This window comes from Papilio xuthus, unplaced genomic scaffold (assembly GCF_000836235.2).
Source record: "Papilio xuthus unplaced genomic scaffold, Pxut_1.1 DF824888.1, whole genome shotgun sequence".
In the NCBI taxonomy this organism is placed as follows: Eukaryota; Metazoa; Arthropoda; class Insecta; order Lepidoptera; family Papilionidae; genus Papilio; species Papilio xuthus.
In genome coordinates, this window is record NW_013533761.1 from 1099205 (window position 1) to 1125157 (window position 25953).

Below are 25953 nucleotides of genomic sequence, written 5' to 3' on the forward strand. Positions count from 1 at the left end.
AAAGCCCTGACTGAAAACAGTATCTAGTATTGTATAATATATATATATATATATATATATATATATATATATATATATATATATATATATATATATATATATATATATATATATATATATATATATATATACAATGAAATACATTAAGCACTATCTAATTTAATGCAACGAACTAAATAAACAAGTTGTATGAGAAAAGAATGTAAATTATTTGCTTCGGCAAAATCAAACTTACGGCGTTCACGGTTTGGTGACGTAACTATATAATGATAACAAATTGCTTTTCCATTTATCTTTATAAAACAGTATTGAAAAAAATACTGTAATTATTTATTTAGTAAGAAATGTCATCAACACGTTTGTTCATTTGTTCTTAGCAAGTTTTATGATAGACCGCATGGCTGAAATTGCTATTCGATTTTTGTAGGAGACGATTTTATCATGATGTTCAATATTCAAATATCCGTACTATGTAAATAATAATCAATGAATACTCTTTATCAATCATACTAATAATCATACTTTCCATATAATACAATATTCAGGTAATTGTAGTCGAATAACGACGAGTCAAACGTATCCCTTACAAACCCAAATTGTCCTGTCTTTGATTTTTTTCGAAAAAAATTATTGGTACAAGTGTTTGGGTAGTGGAAATCAACGGTTTTAATTAATAATTTATTAATACTTGCTTACAATCGGGCGCCCCGCCGTCCGGTGCGCCGGTTGGGTGCACCGGCCACGACGGTCTCGCTCCGCCACCCCCGCGCGTTGACCTGCGCCACCACACCATCGCACCCCTGGGAAAACTTAAAATTACAACCATCCCACTTTATTTGGTATTACTCATGTAATTTATTGCTTCCGTTTACCTGCCTTCTATCTAAAGTAGAGCTTTGGAATATAGCCTAAAACAAACAGTTTTAACAAGGGATTTAATATAATTGAAGAAATAATTGAAATGTAGCCTATTTAATTTGAGTAAAAAGATGCTTATTATATATCGGGTAGTTGAATATTTCAAAAATAAGATACTCACAGGGCTATAAAATAAACTTGAAGTTATATAAAATATTTGAATCATACTTGTGGTAGCACAGGTGTTATGATTATTTGTTCGGCGTGTGAGGTGAGCTCAATGGCCAGGTCGCGAGGGGTACGGTGCGCGGGCGCGTGGCCGAGCGGCACCCCCGCGCACCGCCCTGATCGCCCTCCGCAGCCTTGCGGCCGGCGCACGCGCAGAAAGTCGAGCCAGTCGCCCGCCGCGCAGCCTCCGGTTTGTTCACATCCTTTGTAATTGGTGACGTTTTTCATATAACATTATGTGCAATAAATAATCATAAGTGAAAACGTTATCTATTTAACAGTGGCTGTTTATTTGATGACGTTAAAAGTGTTAGCGCGGTTTAAAAGTCTCGAGTTACGCGGTCTGCCAGCTAGGTATTTGCATTGTGCAGAAAGGTTGCACTATCCCCTCTGGTGAAGGCATTACGCTGTAGTAGCCCCACAGTGGTACGTGGTACGCGCGAATGATTAGATTTCTTTGGAATATTAAAAAAAATAACATTCGAATTTTGAATGTCAGATTTTTTGATGTCGATGTATTTAGCCTTGGTATGGAATTTGATTTGAGCCTATCCAGTGTAGCGTGACTGCACGCCAGCCGGAGTTCCTTAGCCGATTATACAAAATAACGCAACGAGAGATAATATTCAATGAATTTGTAATGTTTTAACACAAAGAGGAATGTTACGTTATCAGTTCTTGTTCAAATATTTCCTAATATACATCTGCGTTTAAGTCAATGATAAAAAGTTATTTACGAGAAGGTATATTTCAGGTTATGTCTGCTAACGTTTATAATGGAACGACCTTTTTATGACCTGCGATGAAATTATTCTATCGATCTAATAGGCAAGGTTGCTGAAAACTTAGTGAGGTTAGTTATAAATAATGATAATAAAGTCTTCGAGAGATCGAACGCATTTGGTTTGACTTTTATGAGTACATCTAATGTCATTTTTCAACAACTTAATAGCATAGTAATTAAATACTTTAAGTTTGATCTAGAAATCTAGATGTTTAGTTAGAAATCAGCCTCAATAAGATGGTGCTGTTTACTATACACAAATTAATAAGAATGGTTAGTTTTACATGGGTTGTGGAAATGTTAATCAAATTACATAATCACCTTTCTTCAAGCTAATATATTCCGTTTGATGCAAATGACTACATTCGGAATCATTTTGAAAACCCCTTTAATAAGAAAATTATTACTGTTGAAGAGGAAATTAGACTTATTAAAAAAGGGTACTTGAACAAAAAATATTTTAGTTTCATGCACGTAAGAAAGTTTAAACAATTTCTAAAGAAAATATCGATTTAATAAAATTATCGAATTTTTAATTGGAATAACTTATCTACGAGCTTAAAACGAGTGAATGTATTTAATACTAATGTATAAATAGTACGTGAAAAGTTTATACAGTATGTTCAAGAACTCCCACGTTACTGGGCTCGGTTGTCCTCCACCGACAATGGCTTGCTCCGACCCGATGCAGTGTAGAAACCGAGCCGCATTAAATTACCAATTGTTCCAAAGATTTACAACAGAAAAAAAACAGAAGTGTAGAACATTCATTACACGAGCGCAGATCGGTGCATTATGCAAACTACCCGATGTTATGTTGGTATTCTTTTATGAATTATGGATGAAATAAATGAATAAAATAGGTGGGTGTTGAAGCAATAGTAAGGGCCCAACCCATCGCATTACAATGTTGAAGATCTAGACATTGCGATGCAAAAATGTTATTAAAGTAACATCTCAGCTCAGTCACCATTAATATACAATTATTAAGTTGCAAGATACAACTACTTAAATAAATTTTGGTTTCGATCCGATCATATTTGAGATTTTATTTAATTAATTTCTGTTTGTCAGCTCTTGTGAGTTTATTAATCCTTTGTTGCGTAGTTTTTTAAAATTGAAAAAAACTTCATTCCAAGCGTGTTATGTTACTTATACGGGCTCTAATAAAAGTAAAAAAGGGAAAGTTTAACATGAAGCACAACGGTACACCCAAGTGCAGATATCAAGGTTAAAACTTGAATACTTGCTATGTACTTACATTTAACTTAGACTAGAGTTGCAAAAAACTTAAAACTATTCGGGTGAAATTAGCAACAAATAGCTTGATATATATACAAATACCGGCTATTTCTTTTTTTATCATACAACAAATTGTCGTCTTTCTTTTTATTTGCCAGTTATTATCCAAGCTTATTGAAAGTACCTAATTATATTATTGATGTATGCCCCTTTCTCAGTCATCATGTTGATTAGAAAACTTAACAACTCACTACTTTCATCGTTCTATTTGCTCATGGAGCGATGTGTCGTCGTTGATTTACTAAGAGTTACTTGAGCATAAGCCGATCTCAATCTAGGGTTTCCATCAGCCTCGTTAGCTTTAATGCAAAGATAATAGCATACGATTACTTTACAAAAGCCTTGCAGAAAATTTTGTGTGCGCCTTGCAATTTTGATTATAGATAGAGCTCGTACAAGTGACAGGCGCGAAGTAGTGGGGATGCCTAGATAACACGATAACGGCCCCTAGAACCGACGAGACCGCATCGAGCTCGCTTGCTTCTATACATTTTTTCCAACTGCAAGTCTAGCGGTATTTGTCTTAGTCGAAGCTTATCTAGTTTGTGGTGCAGTCATGCTAAAGTTACATCCTAGTTTCTTATAAAAGTGTGAATAAAATATGTTTTAGATAATGTACAATTCATAACTTTTCAATGTCCATTTACCAAATTGTCTAGATACCCTTTAGCTTTTAATGCTAAAATGTTGTCTAACAAAGCGTTCAATGACATCGTTAGCTTATAATTCAGTGAAACACGTGAAAAATATTAAAATTATGTGCTAATACCGGCCGAAATGAAAGACTCTGCGCCTCGCTGTGAGGATGTGGCCGACAAGCTGGTGCGGCTGTTTGGATGGCGACAGACATACCCCGTGCAGAAGCTACAGAGGAATCTATTGCCTAAGAACAGTGAAGGGGTAAGCCATATACGTATTAAAATATTAAGAACTTACTATAAATATATCGATAACCTTCGAACTAGACTGCACTAATGTTTTACAGACGCGAATTTAGAAGTAAACTAATTTAAAGGTGATTTTAACGTATCATTGACAGGTACAAAACTAATATGTATATATTTACAATAAAAACAGAAATGTACAAATACTGTTACTTGCGGAAGGAGTGCTTCATGAATTACTATTAGATCAAAACTTGTTTACGTAAATGATATCGGACAATCTGTCGCACGTCCGCACGCGTTTCCAACATACAGTGCATACAAATACTCCTTGCAAATGTAACACGGTAGAAATACTTGAAGGAGTATCAACATTTTTTACGTGCGATGTAATAATTTGTATAAATAAATAATATTTGTACATGACTAACAATTCTATTTTAGGACATCGATTGTTGTACAAACAAGACCATTTTTTAAGCAAGACTTTTGCTAATCAGATAATTGTTTTACCATACCCTGTCTATGGAAAATAGCTGATATTTTCTGATTAACTTGTGATCGCCCGCGACTCAATCCGCGCGGAATTAAAAAAAACATAATTAGTAACCTATGTGTTCCTCCAGACCATGTTCCATATGTATGTCAAATTTCATCGAGATCCGTTTAGCCGTTCTGGAGATATCTTCAAAGAAACATCCATCCATTCATCTAAACATTCGCATTTATAATATTAGTAAGATTAACGATCTAATTGAATTGTTTTATAGTTAATTCAATTAGATCGTTAATCTTTAAATTTTATTAAAAATTTATTTATAGTTTATAGTTAGGAAGTTATTTTGTAGAATTAGTACCAAGTTTTTATGGTAAGCTGGTAGAGCGAGCTAATCTGGAATTCCATTATGATACGCACGACTCAGCTGCAGTGACACACGCTAATTGATAGCACGATAACAGCGCTGATAAGAGACCATTACAACACCTAACGTATATTAAAAATATAATCACTAGTGTTTTAGAAATCGAATTTTAGGTGGCCGTTGAATTTGGAACTTAATGAGAGCTGGTTTCTAATAATATTTGAGTTTTAGCACAGTAACGAGCAAAAAATATCAAATGTACTCTTTAGTTCTCTTTAATAGAGTTTTTTGTCTATTGTTTGATGAGTTTTATATGCATATGTTGTATGTATGTAATATGGTATATGTTTATTAGATCTGATGGGTATTTGAGCCGTGGCATTGTGGTCGCACAAAGCCGTTTCCTGTGTATTCTGATGCCAGGCAATTCATGCCTGCTCGGCCCACTCACAATAATTAAAAAGATAACGGACGATGATCACATTCGCGTGTCACATTTTAATTTATTTTATTTTTAATTGCGCAAACTGTTTTAAACTATCCTTTGTGTAACGTAACCTATTCGTGATTCAAAATAACGATAAACTGCTCTGTCGTTTGTTTTTATACAGGCACTAGCTGCCGCCTAGACTCCGTTCGCGCAGAATTAAAAAAAAATTAAATAGTCCATGTTTTCTTCCAAACTATGTTCTACAGTTGTGCCAAATGTCATCAAGATCCGTTGAGTCGTTCCGGTTATACCTAACAAACATCCATCCATGTAAACATTCGCATTTATAATATTAGTTTCATTGACATTATTAGTTAGTTTATTATTCTTCGGTGTAGCTAATGTTAAAGAAAAGTGAGCCCACTTTCACAGAATAACGGAGTAATGTTGTGATTCTTGATGATTTGTTGGAAAATAGAAAATTACACCATCAAGTATAACATAAATACATTTTATTTCTTTTGTCTTTTAAATAACATACTAATAAATTGTTTCGTGTGAATGGATATTCCTCATGAAAGAAATGCCAATTCTACACCAAAACATTTGAATGAAATTGGAGTTGAATAGCATGACCCGGGCTGGGGATATCATTTTGTCCCGCTTTTGTTGGTTCTCAAACGAGAGTGACAAAGTGCAGATAGATTTGATAAATATTCGTTTGTCTGTATATCTACCTCAGATTATTTGAATGATTGTGCCTTGGACACAATAGAGATTAATTTGTTGCTCCATTTTCTCCGTGTTGCTTAACATATTGTACACAACAACTAAATGAACATGCATATACTATAATACTTGGAAGATATTCATGCATAAAAAAACTTGTAATCACAAGTCAGGTTATAATCAAAATATTTTTACAAGTATGTCGATGCGCACTTGACAATTTCTCACGGCTGTGTTTATTGAGCACTTGAAAAACATTGAACGTGACTTTAGCCTAGAACTTCTGTTGATAACGCAATTTAATGCAGTTAAAATGTTTCATATATCCACAAGTGCATTAAATTTAAATAGGATACAAGGAAACGAGTATTCTACTTAGAACTAGAAAAATAAATTGACTTAGTTACTAGAAGTAGTAATAATATTGATTTAGTCACTAGGATTGTAATAGCTTCGCGATTTAGTCTTGAATGTAATGAAAAAAGTTTATTTGAATATACTTGATACTAAATTATTATACTATCAAGATTAGTCGTGACTCAGTTTATAGTGCTCAACATTTGAATGATACGTCGCGAATTAGCGTACTCTTCTCCGGCGTTCCAAATGAAGCACCGTTTACAGCGTCACCCAAACTTTATGGCAGCTTGGAGGATATCATAAGGCAATTTTAGCTATCGGGAGGACATAAAGGGATGAAGGTGCGAGTGCTCTACTTTACACACCTTCATAAGTACTTGCAGTATACTACTAGCTCAAGTAAAGTGTGAATCTTATAATACTATATTATGTCAGTTTAGCGCGGACGGTGAGTTGTCGCTGTGGGCGTCAGGTGACCGTACACTGAGCACAGTTTTAGCGACTCAATGTTTCCACAAACAACCGTTATTCTGCGCTGCACTTTTGTTCACAGACATGTGAACCAATAGCTAATTAACATTCCTAGCTCTTCGTACCGTGAACACCATGTGTCGTCTATTCAAGGTCTGAAGATTTTTTCACCCACTTTCTGCAGCACTCGTTATATTTTCTTTCAATCGTCTCTTTTATACAAGTAGCTGAGGTGAAATCGATTTCGAATCGAAATAAAACACGGTATATTAAACTAAAATTGTTCTGAAATTAATTTTATAGAGATTTTACTAACACCTGAAATTAAGTCTATGATGGCATATATCCTTATAGAATTGTTAACTTAATTAAAAACTTATTTAACCTTTGTTGGCCACTACCTTTACAGACTCAAAACAAAATACGATCGACGTCCCACGCCATCCGTGCCGATTCATCTTTGTTACTATTACGAAGATTAATAATTAATTTGCTACTTATATGGCAAGGAAAATAATAATTAATGTAAAAAAAAAGTAAAAAAGAATTAACAGCTATAGCTGCATGCTCCCTTATCCAGCCAAGCGGTCAGTGACCCTTTAATTTTGGTATAAGGCATATATAACGTAAATTAGTTTTAGGTTTTTGGCCTAAGGAAATATTTAAACGTCTTAATCGAATAATATATAGGTAATCAATATATAACCCAATTTAGAATGTTAAATGTAATGAATTGCCAATTATTGGACAATTGAAGCATAAATAACTAAATTGTCAAATATGCGATATAAAAACAGATGATATCGATTGTTAGATCTCTATAGTTTTCAGCCAGTGCGCCTGAGACCTTGAGCTGAATGAGTGATCATTAAAATTATTTTCTGAAGACCATTAGACGGTGGAAACGCGATTTCAAAGTCGCTCAACACCTCACCAGTGTTGTCCGCGCCGCGGCGTCGCGTGATTGTGTCGCGCGTTCCGATAAAAAATTAATAAATAAAAGTTTTCTTGAAATCGAACAAGTGTGTTTTTATATGTTAAAAATTTGATATTGCGTATTGGTGCCTGTGCTATAGTAATGTTAGTTATATATTTAATTTAAAATAATTTTATAGGCTGTGGTATAGCAATTCAATAACGAAAAAAAACTTTTAAGTTTTGGTAACATTTACTGTTTAGTTTATAATAGGTGTATTATTTGTTTGGAAAGTTGTGTCTCGTGTATAATTTTTTCTCGTATCTATATTTTATTTTATATATGTATGTTTACGAGGATTGCGAAGAGTGCAATGCAATAAGCACTTAGCGTGGTGAAGGCATTTGCATAAGAATTTCGCCAACTACCTTGAAATAATATGAACTTCGAAATTATGTGCCTATTCATACACGGGTTTCTTACAAAATCTATGTTTGAAAAATATTTTATAAATTTAAAGGTATTCGTTTATTGGCCACTTTTATTTAATAGGCTGTGGATTAGCTGCCCTTATTGTCCTACTTCTATCTCCTACTAAGGACAGACCACACTTAACGAGCCTAACAGTTGGTGGTGATAAAATCCTAACTCTTTGACAACACTTCCTTTATTTTGGCAACGCTATAAACATTATCTATGCATCTCTTACGCGTCTTTGTTAATTTACGGTTGTTGACGTATTGAAGTCCATCTTATATTCGATTCGCGTGACGCACAACACCATAACCGCTTGCATTTCCGTCGCCTTAATCCGTATTAGGGCGCGAACAAATTGGATGACTCCGATAACAAAATTCGATTCCATATCAAATAAGTTACCTAACTTGTTATCTAAACCGAGACGGTTAGAACTGGCAAGATTCAAACTTTATTTTACACATCTCTGACAATCTTTTCGGATTATTTAGTCGTGGCGCTTGACTGTTTACGTTCTTACCATTTCTAAACAAAACAACTTCACAATACTTTTTGGTCTAAACAGTTGTGCTGTATAATAGGACGACTACATTGTACAAATCATCTCAAAACAACTTTTGTGGTTTGCGATAACATAAGTCGTAACAAGATTACAACTTTTAAACATCAACGTATCATCATCTTGTAAATAAGTTAATAGATATTAGAATGAACATACTACAAGCGAAGCTATTGACCACCTGGTGACCGCGGTTCAAATAAGTCAGAATAGTTTCTGTACATTTCCTTAGACAGCTAAATATCTAGACAAACATACAAACAAACAAACAAACAGCAGATACAATTCTGTAAACATCTATTGATTTGTTAACTTTGACTTTACATCGAGAACTTCTATGGTATCTGTCGACTCGTGCGGAAGCGATGCATTTTTTACTATTCTCGGAAGAACATTGCGTGCTAATGCATCGCTACCGATTGCTCTGTTGCATTCCTGGTATTCGCGTCTTATACACGTACGGGCCGGAGAGCACGCATCTCTATATAATAAAACAAAACTGTTATCCGTTCACCCAATTCTCGTTCCGTTACAAAATAAAAGGTACTGAAATCGATGGACGGTGGTCGAATGAATCCTTGTGTATAAAAATTATCAATACAATTAAGTTTATAAATAGATATTTCGCTTAGTATCAATATTAGCAACATAGTTCGAATCGTATATTTTTACCTGAAATGGCAACTTTATTCGGTGATGTTTTACAGGCATATGGTCTGTTGTCGGTTGTGAACCACTGAGGCCGCATTTGGTCAGCGGCGCACGAAGGCCAAGGTCTCATCCGCTAACTCGATATAAAACGATTAGAGGTTAAACGGCAAACAAGTACCCATTGTAATGGATCAAATTGGATCAACTTAATTGTATTCGTCAATGAAATTATACGATTAAATTATGACGATTGCATAAATAAATTGCGCAATGAAATATGCAATTATTTCCACATGCTGCGAAATTATTAATGAAAGTTGTTTTCTAGAACTTTTACGTTATACCGAGATGTTTATAACTAAACTTAAACGTACACACAACTGTCATATAGCGCATAACGTAGCTTAGAATTGCTACTTTTATTTCCTATCAAAAAGTGTAGATGTATACGTACTTTTATGATCATGCTTGAAGTCACAGTAATTAACAAAAGGTCCTGTTGTTGTATTAGTTTTTTCATTTATCAAAAATCTTCTTCGGCGTTTGGATATAGATAGTATTGTTTAATTTCCTTCTATATAACATAGGCACCATTACGCATTTAATAAATTAAATTTAAAAATTAAATAACCAATTATTATTAATTTAATTTAATCTCAGTTTAAATGAACGTCGTCATTATTCGAATGTATCTCATTGATATTTAATCGTTTCACAACTTAATGAAGTAAGTGAGTGAAATCGAGTGTGTCAGTGATGTAAGAATCAGCGGTAATGGCAGTGATGATGGAGGAGGTGGATGGTACGCCTGTGCCTCCGCCGAGGGTCAAAAAGCTTGCTCGCTTGGCGGCCCGAGAGAAACGAGACCAAAGAACTGTTACTTGGGTAATTATGCTAGAAACATAAAAAAAAATATTCTTAAGGGCATGTACATACAATATTATGTAAACCAGGTATTTGGAAAATCTTGAAATGCGCAAGTATTGAAGGTTAAATACTAAAAATATGATTTGCGGTGGAAAATATTCTCATAATTAGGCTCAATCACGACTAAGACTGAATATTTAGACGTAATGTTCGAGAACATTCTTGATTAGAGTTATTAAATGCACGCAATTTCATAGCGAACGTATTTTCTCGTTTAATGAGATTGTTTTATAGATATATTTATACAAACGTAAGCTGGTGAATGTTGTGACGAGACACGTAAAAGTATTATAAACATTTGAGTGAATGGAACAAATTAACTAGCTATGTTTACGTACTTTCCACAATTATAGCTGGATATCGCACATTTACATAATATTACTTATTACAAAGGAAAAAAACGTCTGTCGGAGTGAATATGATTTTTATAAAGACTACATGTGTTAAAGTTAATTACTAAATAATTATCATTAGCTGCCAGTCTACATTTACAGAATGTTTATTGTCTTAGTAAATGAGACTTTTCCAATCGCTATGTATGAATAAGTGTGTTTTTTTTAGTCTCCAACAAATGCAATCGTTAGAATGTTATGTACTATTGTACTAAAGACGCAGTTGCGTAAACAGATTAACATCTATTTATTAGCTGCTAATTACCAAGTCTTACATATACATTCTTTTGCTAGATGAAAATATATTAAAACCTCGACAAGCAATCAAATTTTTTTTTCATTGTATTTTCGATATAAATAATCCCAGCTAGACTATATACTACCTTCAAACACGCAATCTGTGGCCTTGGAGATATATTTCGCTGACATGAACGATGCATTATTTCTGATGTTTTCTAACATTTAAAATTACTTATAATATCTTATTTTTAAACATAATACATAAACTAACACGTGCTGTATTATAAAACTATACAAGAATTAATTTTAAGCGTACACAATATTTTCTGACAGCGTCTGACATTATTCAGAGTTAGCGATGTGGTGCGCACAAAGGTTCGCGGACAGGCCAACAAAATGGCTGATGAGCAGACAAAAGATCTGAAGAACGTATCGACATAATACACGAGCGATGTTCAACGGAATTGAATGGATTGAAAGGCGCAAATAAGGCGTGGGAACGTTTTCACATATGCCTCGAGTTTAATTTCATAGCATGATAAAAACAATTTAAATTCGCTAAACCAACGATGTGAATCTTCGCGGTATTGTTATACTAGTTTATGTGTAAGCTGAATTTTTTTTTCATTTCTAGCGTTGTGCCTGGTTTACATTGTGCCAGTACAGTAGGATGGTAGCGCCCTTAATAATCGATGGCATAATGTAAACAGTAACTGGTGCCAGTAAACCAAATCAACCTCTGCTAGGTCTGTTACACCCAGTTACGAAGAAGTAAACTTATCACTAACATTTTTTTGTTTTTTCCAGGGACCAGAGACATGGGTGGGCGTGCGAGCATTACGCGCAAGTTCCGGCGGGATCTTGGACCCGGATGATCGCGTGTGCGACGTGGCAGACGACCGTGAGACGCTGACGGCGGAATGTCAGGCGCAGCACCGCGCTGCCCAGGCCGACGGCGCCAGTGGCTCCTCCGCCGGCACCGCCTCACCAGATATGTTTCGAGTACGTTAACTTTATATTCTTAGACCTCTTTTCCACTAAAGGACCAGCTCCGCGACTTGCACCAATAGAAACGGTACCAGCGGCTAATAACGCTAGTGGAAAAGTGGTCTTATAAAGTAGTTAAGAATATAGAAACTAATTAAACGCATGTCGGCTTTTAAAAGCATTACACGTTATCTACGCATATAAAGCACCAAAAATTCCAAATGGGCAAATTTTTATGTTTTTTATGCGAATTGCAAATAATTAAACTTTTTAAAATTTTAAAAGAACCTTAATATGGTGGCAGAATGCTAACGACTTTTGTCACAATTTAAAAAAAATGTAATAATAATACCGGGAAAACAGTTCTGGACTCAGTCATGTCAAAACTTGTATATGAGAGAATTTGAGAAAACATTTGGTAGATCATTTTATAACATGTCTGCAAGTAAAAGTTTGACGATTTGTTTCGATATAAAAATGGGCTCCTGTTTATCTGACTGTTGTCGTCGTAATTCCGAAATCAAGGTATTATCTTTGCTTAAAAATATTTATTAAAATGTTTTAACTGGTTTTATAGTAACATGTTAAAGTAATTTTGTGATTTTTACTTTGAGCAAAATCATATGATTAAATTATAATTTTGTTCTTAACTCACTCTTAACTTAATTCACATTGTAATGCGTAATATAGTCGATATACAATAAATGCAAGTATAGTAAGAGTATTGATCAAAAGATTCGAACCTAACTCACTTTAAGTCCACTTTAATTTTACGTTACACCATAAGGATATAATTATCTTACTAATTTTATAAATGTAATTATTTCGATGTATGGATGTTTGGATGGATGTATGTTTGTTAGAAGGTATCTCCAGAACTCGCTGTAATTTGACGTTTCAATTTTTAATTCCACGCGGAAGAAGTCGCGGGCTACAGTTTATACATTTATATATTATATCATAATCCAAAGTAAATAAATATTTAGTGGTTAGTCTAATAAGATTACAGCACCGCTGGCCATTCAGTCGGCGTAATTTAAGCTCATTAGACATTTTTGCGTATTCAAATTATTCACCGCCAGGCCAGGCCAGGCTGTGTTCGCCGATAACAGTACAATGACAGCCACTACTCACCGCATCGCTTACATTGCTATTGTTTTTTTCCCTTTGTAAATTTATCATATACACATACATACACAAAAACGTGTTATATGCAAGGTAGTAAATTTTTCGCATTATGAGGCAATATAGCCAGTTTTAACTGGTACGTTTTGGATGAATTCAATATATTTAATATTTCAAAAATTTTACATAACTAAGTAGAATATTATTATTCCATTTATTTGCATATTTCAATGATTTAAAATATTATAAACTGACTGTAGGAGTATACAACGAAAGGTGTAGGCAGAGTGTCAAGGGCATGCAAAGTTAAGTACATAGATAGTAACTAGTCACGCGCCACAAAACGCTACGTAACAATTAAATGAGTGAATGTAGTAATAAAGAATTTTTGTCATTTGTCTAGGGCGGCGGTGGTCTGAGCGGTGTGGGGGGTGCGGGAGGCAGTATGCGTGCGGGAGCGGGGCAGGGCCCGGGAGCGACGGAGTCGTGCGTGGAAGTGGGCGGCGCGGCGCTGGAGGACGGTGCCAGCGGGCTGCAGGTCCGCCGCGGCAGCGAGCCTTCACTGCACCAGGACACCATGCCGCCGCAGAGGCAGGTCAGCATCACAACATATTGAACTCTTATCGGACAGTGGTCAATGTATCCGCAAACGGTTGTTGGGACCAACGCTTTATGTGTTTATCTAGTGGATTTAAATAATTTTCCAACAACAAAATATAATGTAGCGCTTTTTATTTAGTACCTACCTAAAATTTTTGTTGGTGGTATAAGTCGTGAATACTTGAAGTTCTAGTAATTAATCTAGTGAATTTGTGTCTACGGTTCATATGAACGCACCTATGTTTTTTATTCACTTATCCAAGCTAGCCTCGTGGGAGCGCAGTCAGGTTCATTGCACAGTCCGACACAGCTATCAGTTGACTTTCCATTTAACGCGGCGATAACTTATCTAGGTAAACCAGTTATTTTTCAGCCCCAACCCACTGTCAATATAAGAGATATGACAGAATTAGAACCGGTCTTTGAAGTTGTAATACCTAAAGGTATCAGAGTTAATAATGTGAGTTACAAAAACGTATGTTTTGAATGACATTAATCTTACTAATAAATGGGAACGTTGTATGGATGTTGAGGGTATGTTGCTACCCAACTTCAAATTGGCTAATTGAGTCTGGATGACATTTGGAACAGATATAGGTTACATTCTGGAATAGCGTATAGGTTACTAGCTCAGTTTTAGAAATACATGCGGAAAAAGTCGCGGGAGTTAGTTATACATAAAAATATCTGAATATGTATGTGCAGGTGTGCGAGCAGACGAAGCGATGGTCTGCAGCGGTAGTGTGTCGGGAGGAGACGCGCGCGCCGCCGCCCGACGCGGAACGCGCGCCGCACGGCCAGCACTTCCAGCGGCATTCCAACAGACTGTCCATGCAATTCTCTGGACCTGGGTAAATTATTTTTAAAACTTCTGTCGTTCAAACCACTGTTAAACTGTTTACATGTGCAACTAAGCATAATTTAGCAATAGTACACGAGAACATTTTATATTTAACCGCACTTACACGATCTATTGGTTCAATTTTGTGATAGTCACAACAACTTTAACAAATATTTCACTGTTCATTAGGCGCTTAAGGGTCTTCGCTGTACAGACTAAATAATATGAAAACGGTAAAAAATTTCAGGAGCGGAGTTTGGTTAGACGCGGCGGAGCGAGTACAAATCTACGGCAGCAAGAGTTTGCCCCGAGACGCCCGCAGAGAGCCGCTGGGACAGGACACATCCGTTGACACGCAGAGTCAAAACCACAGGTAGCACAAAAACGTCAGCACGTTTAACCTCTTACTATTTTTAAATTCTAGCAAATGTCTCTAAAATTTATTATATTATGTTTTAGAGTGGAAGACATGTTGCGATGGGTTTCGGGCGTTAACAATGTTTCCAGCGAGCCTCACGGACAAGAACGTCAATTAGATCTACTTCCTGAAAGTAAGTACCGGAAGCTTTCGTCAAAAATACGTGAGTCTACATCTTAAGCATATTTTTTAAAAATTATATTTTCCATTTATAATTCCAGTGGGTATCAGCGAGCGCGCGGTGTCGGGCCTGGAGATGCCGGTGACCCCCAGCGGCAGGGGGTCAGGTGGTGGGGGAGCAGGGGGTGCTGGGGGCGCGGCGCAGACGGTCCACGTGACGCTGGTGAAGGGCGAGAAAGGCCTGGGCTTCACCATCACGACGCGCGACAACCCAACCGGCGGACACTGCCCCATATACATTAAGAATATACTGCCTAAGGTATGATTTGCGAATTTGATTTGTGTGTTAAAACGACGAAAAATCAAGAAACAAATCTATCATATTAATATTTTCAAATTTCATCAGAATCCGTTTCACCTTTGTGGAGATACCTCGTTACAAACATTCATCCAAGCATTGAAGTGAATGCAATGAAAGGCCCAGATGAAAGAACGTATCCTGTATTGTTGTTCTGATTGTTGTTGCAGGGCGCGGCGGTGACGGACGGGCGGCTGCGCGCGGGCGACAAGCTGGTGACGGTGAACGGCGTGTCGGTGTCGGGGCTGACGCAGCAGCAGGTGGTGGCGCTGCTGCGCAACACGCCCCCGGACTCGCAGGTCGACATCGTCATAGAGCGCACCCCCGCCAGGACACAGGTCTATAGCTTCCCTTGTTCCGCTTATATACACACAAATTGTCTTTGAAATGATGCCCATGATCTTGGAGTTTTCCAATAGTTCTGAGGATATTCAGTAAAATAGAAGTTAGAATGGCAAAACCAAATCTATAATTTTATATTTTAATTTTTAATACTTGCTACACAAAAACTTTGCCAAAATAAACATTTTTTAGGCTATTAAAGGTTTTTTTTAATTTCCAGAGAGTGGAACCCCAGCAGAGTCCGAATAAATATGTAGAAAAGGCAATAGGAACGACTAACATAACTACGATGCCAGTAGAGGCGACTCCGGCGGAGAATGGCCGAGTGTCCACCATGGTCCACGCCATCAATCACAACCACAACCACGCCCCCAACGGCTCTGCCAGGGGACGGATACAGAAGAGTTCCTCTAAAGATGATCTGTTAAATAAGGACCAGGCGTTAGACTCGCATGTACAAGATGCTTTAAATTCCTCCACAACTTCGGTGAGTTTGTTAATTTCATATAGCTTATTTAAATAAAATGGATAATTCATAATTAATTATATTTTAATTATATGTTAATATTTTAGATACCTGGACTTCGAAACCGACTAATCTTACGATTAGATGTCCCGGTCCACGACTCAGAGAAGGCTGGACTTGGGATCAGCGTAAAGGGGAAGGTGACGGTGGGACCGGACCCTCAAGACTTAGGCATCTTCATTAAGTCCGTACTTCACGGCGGCGCCGCATCCAGAGATGGAAGGTGACAGAACATAACCCACATAAGAAATAACTTTTGCTTTAATTCGATAATGAATAATGATACATGTACGATGTTTGTAATTAGTATTTCAATGTGTATCGTGTTGTGTGTCAGACTGCACACGAACGACCAGCTGGTGAGCGTGAACGGCGTGTCACTGGTGGGTCAGAGCAACGCGCAGGCTATGGACACGCTGCGACGTGCGCTGCTGCACGCCCGCCCGCACGTGCGCGGCAGCATCTCACTCGCAGTCGCCAGGCGCACCGGTACGTACCACATGCGCATGCGCATGCGCATCTCACGAGCACGTGCCACACATTGACATGTTCTAACAACAAATACATCGCGTTACAGACAGCATGGACAGCCTCGCTAGATGGAAAGACGACACGCCGCCCAACGGCAACGACACCACCAACTCAAACGACCACAGCAACTCGCAGAACTTCAATACCATCATATACAACGCCGCGGACGGGGACAACAAGAACCTCGACTTCACGCACAAGTTCCAGCTCAACCAGAACGAAGTCGGCACCGATAACCACGATGGAAGGACCAAGAAGCACGCCTCCATCGTCACCATCAACAACAACAACAGCTGGGTCTCCAATCAGTCGGACGATAGCAAAGGGTATTTGGAGAGGGACAAAGATAGCGTTCCTCATGACACGAAGAGAGACAGCTTCGAGTGGAGCCGGCTGGACGGCTGGAACCCGGTGATAGACAGGCTGACGGGGCTGCGCAACGAGAGCTACTACATGGCCACGCAGACTGACGCCACCCTCGCCAACGGACACCACTACCGTCAGACTCCCGGACACGTGCACATGGCGCGCTCTCCGCCGCCACACCACAACGTTATTATTGAGGAGGACTACGGCACCACCAGGTACCATCAAATTTACTATTCAAGTTGTACGAAAACCCATTAAATTGGCAGTAATAGTATTATGTAGCCGAAGATCCAATTCTGTATAAAATGATTTAGAAATGAAATATTCGTTTACGTGTCAGGGGCGGCGAGTCGGGCAGCGAGTGTGGCGGTGGTGGGGGCGCAGGCGAGGGCTTCAGCCGGGACGCGGTGGGGCGCCGCTCCATGTCGGAGAAGCGCCACGCCGCACTCGACGCCAAGCAGACCGGCACCTACAAGAAGATCAAGGAAATCAAAGCCGTCAACTGTGAGTCAACATTTATTTTTACTTAATATACTAGTATTAAAGCTTGCATACATTCTGGCGACTAACAACAGCTACAGTAGCAACACGGTCTGTTCATTTCAAATGACACTTAACTCGGACAGAGAGTTTTCATGATTAATTTATTCCAGCAATGCAAGTCGGCCCTTCTCTCGGGATGCGAAAGTCTTCCAGTTTGGAGTCCTTACAAACAGCCATACAAGAGACTCAGAAAAACCCACGAAACGAACCCTTATATGCTCGAGCACATCCACGTAAGTTGTGTCTTTGAAAACCCGAACGATCGAATTCCTGGTACCTTTTTTTTGTAAAATAAAATCTTAAATTTATACTTTTGTTGCAGCTCTCAAACATTGGTTAACAGACGACAACAACGCGCCAGAACATATCATAAGAGGATCGCCGCAACAGTCGTCCTTGTCCCACAAAAAACCGTCGTTACTCAAATCTTTGTCTACGATGTTTAGGTAATTCTTTACTTAATACTTCTTACATATATTTCGTTCTTTTAATTTGAATTGTGCAACAGCAGAGTTAATTTTTTATTTTTTCTTAGAATCGGTAAACCTAATAAGAAAAGCGAAAACGAGACTTACGGCAGATCGCAGCCGGGACGGTCTTCGGAGAAGTCTTTGTCGCGGGAGGCGCTGGAGAGGCACAACAGGATAGACGAGCGGCTGGAGGACTCCAACCCGCCGCCACCACCGCACAGGTATTGAGTTAAATGTTTTTAGTGGCCCCTGTTACTTTTTATAGTATACTTGTATAGTTTTTTTTCAAATATCTTGGCGCTCCAAAGTAATCGACACGGTGCAGTGTCCTCCGCCGCATCCCTATACGCTACAACACACTTGAAATTGTGTTCAGCGCGAAGTTAAAAGCCGCAAAGATATCTAAAAACTACTATACATTTGTAACAATACTAGATTTTGCCCGCAACTTCGTCATAAGTAAAAAATATACTTTACAATTTTAGTATAGATTTTTTCATTATTTTTAAAACTGACTAATTTAGACATTATTAGTTAGGATCCTTTGGCGCGAATGACGTGGTTTCTTTAGAAAGTCCAGAATGAATAGTGAGGGGACATTAACGTCGACATTTTAGTAAGACTACAGTCGGATCAATACACTGCCATATTATCGGATTTTCTGCTTAAAAATTCTGATAAAATGGCGAGTAACATCCTAAGTTTAGGTATATCAAAGTCCGTCGCTGTGACGTGATTGCATTCAGTATATGTAAGGAGTGTGTGTCGCACAGAGAGGAGTCAAGTAGGTCGCGACAGAGCAGCAGCGAGCGCGGCTCCAGGTCGGAGAAGCGAGCGCACGCGCACGCGCACGCGCCGCCCTACCGCGCCCCGCCCCCTCGCACCGCGCCCGCACGCACCGCGCCCGCACACAGTCATGTAAGTTCATTCTATACTACGTTGTGCTAACTTAGCACAATTCATATTTGTACTAATTCACACTCAAAAAGGTTTTATGACAACTTCGTATCATTAATTCTTCGTCTTACTAATATTATAAATGCGAATGTTTAGATGAATGGATGGATGTTAGGAGGTATCTCCGGCACGGCTCAACGGATCTTAGTGTAACTTGGCATAAATGTAAATAAAAGTCTGGAAGAACATATAGACTACTAATTAAGTTTTCTTTTAAACCCGCGCGCACTGTGTCGTGCACGTAAAAACCATTTCAATGACAAAATAAACATTACTTATACGATCTTAAAATTTCGTATTCATTCTTACGATACAAGGCTTTAAAAAATGTTAAAAACATTGTTCGATTCATTTGGCATTTATAACCTTGATTCATTGATATAAGGAAAGTCGTGGCGTTTAATATCTATATGTTAAAAGTATTTAAGTGAACAATAGTTAATTTACATAGCAATATATTGAATTATTTAATATTGTTTATTGCAGTTTTATTATCAGTAATTGCGTGCAATTGTTGTTCTTGTGAATTCAATAAAACGGAATGTATTAGCAACCTACAACTTTTTCATTACAGTAGTAATATATAATTATTTAATAACGATAATAAAAATCAGTGAACACGTTAATAAACGAGGTATAGTTAAGTAATACGGCACAAGAATTAGAAGTACAGTCGAACCTGGATAAACGAGAACTATATGACCACTTTTATAAGCCAGAGTTATTGTTAGATTCCGACGGACGACCTCCATAAGCGAGAAAGGGTAAAAGGAACTTATCATTATCCACCTGCTCTTATTCCTATTGAGGGTCGGCACAGTATGTACTACTCCATACATCTCTATTAGCCGTCATATCCGAATCTACCCCTTCCTACGCATATCCTCTAAAAGAGAGGAACTTCTATAAGGAAATATCGCAGTCCCTTGGACTCTCACTTATCCAGGTTCGATTGCGTATAACTTTAAAACTGGAAGACGCAAAAGAGAATTCCAGAAACATATTTAACTGACTTAAGTAACGCTAGAGTCACAAATGAAATCAATGTACTATTTAATTTAAAAAAAAAAAACATTTTATTTTAATAATTATTTATCAAAAAAAATGTTTTTTTTTTATAAAAAGAAAAACAAGGAAGCAAAATGACAAGTTTAACCTATATATATTGTTACAGGCGATGGATTCAGCGTGGGGTCCAACAGGCCATTACGTTAATTATGAAGAAATTCAAAACTTTAAGTAAGTTTTTGATATAATCTATTTTATCAGAAAAAAATAAATCCTATCTTACTATTAAAGCATTTTGAATCTTATAACATTGCTATTAAAGTGTATTTTTCCGTTCAGCGCGCGTCGTGAGAAACTAAGCGAGGTGCAAATCGGTCAGATGAGGCTACAGATGAACGAGAGGCAGCAGAGAGCAAAGGCTGAAGAAGAAAGGTAAATATTTACTTATTTTACCTTTAACGTGTTTTTTTTAAAACTTAAACGGGCAAAAAGCAGAAGAAAAAATCAATGTGTGGAACTAAAACATTCATCAGACGAAACAAAAAATAATAATACAGCACTTAAGCAAATAATTAAATCAAGTAAAGGAAAATTATAAAAACACTAATTAATACGAAGCTATTGAGTTAAAAATATGATAAACAAGTTGAAGTATTGTTATTAGACTAAAAACTACCATTTCTTATGACTTAATTAACATATAAGTGCTATTTATACGAACCGTAATAAAGTCATAAAATGATTCAACATAACATAAAGATAAAGTATAGGCGAGGTATGACGTCATAATATTGATGCATCTTATTAGAGCGTCGGTGGCTCAGGGGTCAAGCACTCGACTTGCAATCTGCGGGTCCTAGGTTCGAATCCCGCCATGTACCAATGTGTTTTTCGATTTCCGATTTTTATATGTATATTTATCCGACGTTCTTACGGGGAAGGAAAACATCGTGATGCAACCTGCACATATCTGAGAAGAAATTCAAAGATATGTGTGAAGTCAATCCAACCCGCACTTGGCTAGCGTGGTTGACTATGACCTTATCACCCTTAACTTAGGGTAGGCTCCGAGCCCCTCGGTGGGGACGTATTGTGAGCTGATGATGATGATTTGACAAAGATTGTAGTCCTTTTCCATACTTACGATGTTTCGTACGTATCCATCGTTTTATTGAGACATCGTTACGTTAATATATCTCATACGATTGCTTCCCTTTTTCGTCTATAAAATAAAATAATAAAATACGTAGTCTATTAAATTTATAAGTAGGCGTATCGAGTACGCGTCGTTTCGAGCTTCAATAAAATTGTTTTGATTACGGCGAAACGAGCTCGATGATCTGCTCTATAAATAGATCCTGCTTTATTATACACTTCATAAATCCTCCTGAACTGACGAGCGGTTTAATATTTTATTAATATAATCTATTTTATTACGTATTCAATCTAGTTAATTGTTTTATCTATATATATCTTATAAGGCCTTACTGTACACTAGGCAAAGTATTCAAAAAGCGATTTTAGTCGCTAAGACTTACGCAATTTAATCATAAAGGTTCATAAACAGCGCGAATCGCCGATATTTTCATCTATCTTCGTCAAAAATCGTTCGCAATCTGTTAGTCAAAATTATAATAAGAAAAGTAGCTGATATTTTCAAGATGGCGGAGCAAAACTATACAGTAGACATGTAGTCGAGCCTGTACTGATTGATTAGACGACTCAATATGTGAAGCGAGCGCCCGCGACGCGATTAGTTTTGACGGTTTACGTTGTCCTATGTACGAAGGGGCTTATAAACATTAGTTTTAATTTTAACTAAGAGAAATAATGAGGTAATTTAAATCATTACTATGATATACGCTTTTTTTTACATAAGATACGAATATTAAGAGTTAAGTTAAACATTTCAATGGCAGTCGCAAGCTGTGAATAATATTTTATAAACTTTAGTTAGTTTTCTTTTGTTTTTGTAGCTCTTTTGTTCATTTGGCGTAACCTTGTCTTTAATAGTCTTAGTAGCGGTCTTGGTATAAAAACTAAAAGTAATCAGTTTATACTATGTTTTTTGCGATACACTTTGGCAGGATCGTACAAAAAGATGAAACGTGACCTCCGTTTGATCCTCTTGGTCACGACCGAATGTACTTTTATTTATTTTCCAATGAAGTATAAATAACCTCACTCGACCGACAATCAAAGAAGTTTTTTTTTTATACAATAAATCACCGAGACAGGACATTCACCTAAAGGTACCCAATGGACACTATCAACCATGTTGTGATATTAAACATATTGAATTCATTACTGTTAAAGAAACCATTATAATATTCACTGTGTTACCTTAAAATTGAAACGAACGTAACGTAACAACGAACGTTTATTTAATGATGAAGATCCGATGGATTTATTATGAATATGTCTGATATTTTGTTTTTACCCCGTCAATCCTTAGTTCAAAATAAACTTGAATAACATATACTTGTTAGGATGGATATCTAGTATGTATTTCTTTCTGTGGCTAGTACACAATCTGACGTCATAATATTGATGCACGTTCATATCTGTATCCATGTACCGCGACCCTTATTGTTTCAGTTATAATTAACTTGTAATTTTGGTACACCAGTCGTCGAGGAGTTCCCGCGGGCTACCAGTCGCAGCGGTCGTGTCGGGAGGGTGGTGGTGGTGGGGGCGGGGGCGGGGGCGGGCGGCCGCAGTCCAACTACTACGAGTACGAGAGCGCGCCACCACGCAGACCCGGCAAACTCTCGCACTACCACTGACACGCGGCTCACTTTACACTGGACATCAACCTTCCAAAGTATTTATACGTTTAGTTATACATTACTGCAGTGTACTCACCTAGCCGTGTACTATGTATCACGTTCTCACTTTATGTATCTTGAGCACTAACTACCTCGTAGCTAAGTACCAGATACGCGGTGAAAACCCTGCTTAATACGGCTAATACGCATAAGATCCTAACTCGTAGCATTATTTTTTGTCTATCAACAGTTGTTTAAGTCATGACATTTTTATTGAAACATTGTTATTACTATTAGTTAGAGTTGAAAATTACAAAACTCGCTGTTTTTGTGTTACGTCTATATGCGTACAAGTCCAAATATTCGATTAAGTAGTTACGTAGTGTTGGTTTTGATGCGCAGTTTAAAACTACATACAAACTGGAATTGTAACTCTTTGTTTCCTAGTTCACGATAGTGCGTTGTAAGTGTACAAACGAGATAATGTACTGCAAAAGTTGTTATAAAATAATTGTAGGTCTGTTTGTAGACGTCCGTCCCGCCGGTGCTGGATCAACCGTAAACTTTATCATTGATTTATCAGTAACCTTGTAGCTATTGTAATAAGGTTTATTTTGAATTATCATTTGATCTAATATCTACTTAATTTCCCAGTTATAAAGACAAACATGTAATGATATTTTTTTAATTTACTTTTACAAATTAGGTTTGATATTTGAAGAATGATATAGCAAATTTTAACCTTAATTATGAACTGATAAAAAATAGTAGTTAACCTATGTATTTATTTTATGTAACAAAGTAAATGTGAAAAACATTTTCGAAAAGTTAAGGCTTTTTTATTTTTGGAAACGAGATTTTTTGACACGTCATTGTTAGCAATCCGCCTCGTACTTTCTTTTAATATATTTTATAGAATTAAAATACAAAATCTCTTTAATAAAATCTTTTTAGTTTGTATGTTTTTTTTCTCGAAATGTATTTATATATACTTTTATCTCTATTTAATACATACTATGTACTTCAATCCGAAGTTTTTACGGTGAAGGAAAACATCGTGATGTCTGCACATATCTGAGAAGAAATTCAAAGATATTTGTGAAGTTAACCCGCAGTAAGCCAGCATGGTTGACTATGACCTAGTCACCTCTTACTTAAGGTAGGCTTCGACCTCCTGGGTGGGGACGTATAGTGAGCTGGTGATGTAAGTGAAAGATTCAGTTTTGTTGGTCGAAGTATTGCTATTTTATCCAATAAATTTAAAAAATGACATTACTGTATCCAAAAAAATGAGTACAAGGTTATTGAATTATGGTTACGATAATTTGCACAATCATTAAATTCGCAAGCAATTGATAGAAAAAACTTAGCAGCCTCGCCCTATGACGGGTTTAAATAATATTTTAAAGCCTTCACACTTATTATATACTGAGCGATGTTCTGCAAAAAAAAACATGTTTTAATGACGCGGGTAAAAATTAAATTGATCGTTAAACAATACTACAATACCAGCATTTTTGTTACTGCACCTTTTGACATTTGAACCGAACCTTGTTTCGTTTTTTATAGGACTTAATGGAATATTACCTTGCCAATATTCTATTGTTCTATGCCGCTGTTAAGTTCAATTAATAAAAATCATGGTTACCTGCTTCCTCGTACCTTGCAGTTAAATAAAAAAAACATTGTAGAGTTTAATCAGAAAAAAATCAGTCTTTCTCGACATTTTAAGAGTATTAATTTAAAAAAATCCAGTGAAATAAGACAATTTGAAACATATTTTTAATTTAAATTTAAATTATAAGTATTTATTATAAAATTTAACTTTTACGTGATTAGTTTAAATTTATCATAACAACATCAACAGTTGGAATATTGGAGTTTCTATACTCCTCATATTAAAAAAAACCCACTTTTTTATCATTTTAATAAAAACAATAAATGGCAATGACACAAAATGTAATATATCGAATTTCGTTTCGTTGGTTTCTAAGACCAAAATCTCTGTATAAAAGATATCGTCATCCCTGTCATTATCTTTGACAAAACAGAGATAACAATATATTTTGAACGGAGATTTTGGTCTCGGAAATCTACTGTTATACCACGAGGCGGATTGCATATGCTACATTCAATCTTTAGCTATATTTTTATCTAACTCTGAGTTCTGTTAAGTGGATACTAAAGCTTATAGTGCCATTAAGATTCTCTATAGTATTTAACTGGCCTCGAGTAAATTACTAATAGAGTAGTTTGCTTGTTAGGTAAATGTAAATACATCTCACGCTATGTACTAGTTATTATTTTATTACATTCCTAAGCTACTAAGTTTAAGTTCTTAAATCAAAGAAGCTTTAATGTTTACTTAATACATAATTAAGACATTTCAAACTATTCTTTCGACTGAATGTCGCTTATTTTACTTATACTTTTATTGTGTCGACTTTTATATTTACAAATTTTTTTTTGTATAATTTTATTAAAAGTGATCAAATTGTTTTGTCTCTTATTTTTAATTCGTCTTTTCTTATTTCTGTTTTTATATACATTATACGTTATGTATATTTATATTAAATACAAAAATAGATAAATAAGCATTGTATTGTAAATATGTCGTCAAATTGATGAATTATTGTATATTAATGGAATTGTTTAAATTGAATGCGATTGAAGTATATTTTGGTACTATTAAATATTACTTATCGCTAGTTAAGTCGTATAACTTGTATATATAATACATACGACATATAAGATCGTAAGTGATACTGTCACGAACATTGGCCATCGGTACCTAAATAAAATACGATTTTGTCATTGTAAATTTTTATTTCTTTCCCTATTCTTAACTAGCTGGCACACGCGACTCCGTTCGCGAGAAATTAAAAAAAAAACTTAATAGCCTATGTGTGTTTCCAGGTT

At 36.5% G+C, this 25953-nt stretch overlaps 1 protein-coding gene across 7 annotated transcripts in view; it reads left to right on the forward strand.

The window, feature by feature from the left end:
• baz (par-3 family cell polarity regulator) overlaps positions 1-24487 on the forward strand; it is a 38641-nt gene extending 14154 nt beyond the window's left edge. Inside the window, exons 1-21 of one of the 7 annotated variants that reach the window (XM_013325155.1) lie at positions 1260-1440; positions 3832-4072; positions 11879-12073; positions 13587-13778; positions 14489-14634; positions 14872-14997; positions 15084-15175; positions 15264-15481; positions 15691-15858; positions 16083-16349; positions 16436-16611; positions 16726-16877; positions 16966-17503; positions 17629-17792; positions 17942-18064; positions 18154-18277; positions 18367-18522; positions 19075-19219; positions 20433-20497; positions 20606-20698; positions 22896-24487. In XM_013325155.1, the coding sequence (XP_013180609.1) occupies positions 3950-4072; positions 11879-12073; positions 13587-13778; positions 14489-14634; positions 14872-14997; positions 15084-15175; positions 15264-15481; positions 15691-15858; positions 16083-16349; positions 16436-16611; positions 16726-16877; positions 16966-17503; positions 17629-17792; positions 17942-18064; positions 18154-18277; positions 18367-18522; positions 19075-19219; positions 20433-20497; positions 20606-20698; positions 22896-23052 (3420 nt within the window). In that variant the 5' untranslated portion in view covers positions 1260-1440; positions 3832-3949 and the 3' untranslated portion in view covers positions 23053-24487. The other 6 variants (XM_013325157.1, XM_013325158.1, XM_013325159.1 and 3 more) reach the window with 6 other exon arrangements.
• The last annotated feature ends 1466 nt before the right edge of the window (positions 24488-25953 follow it).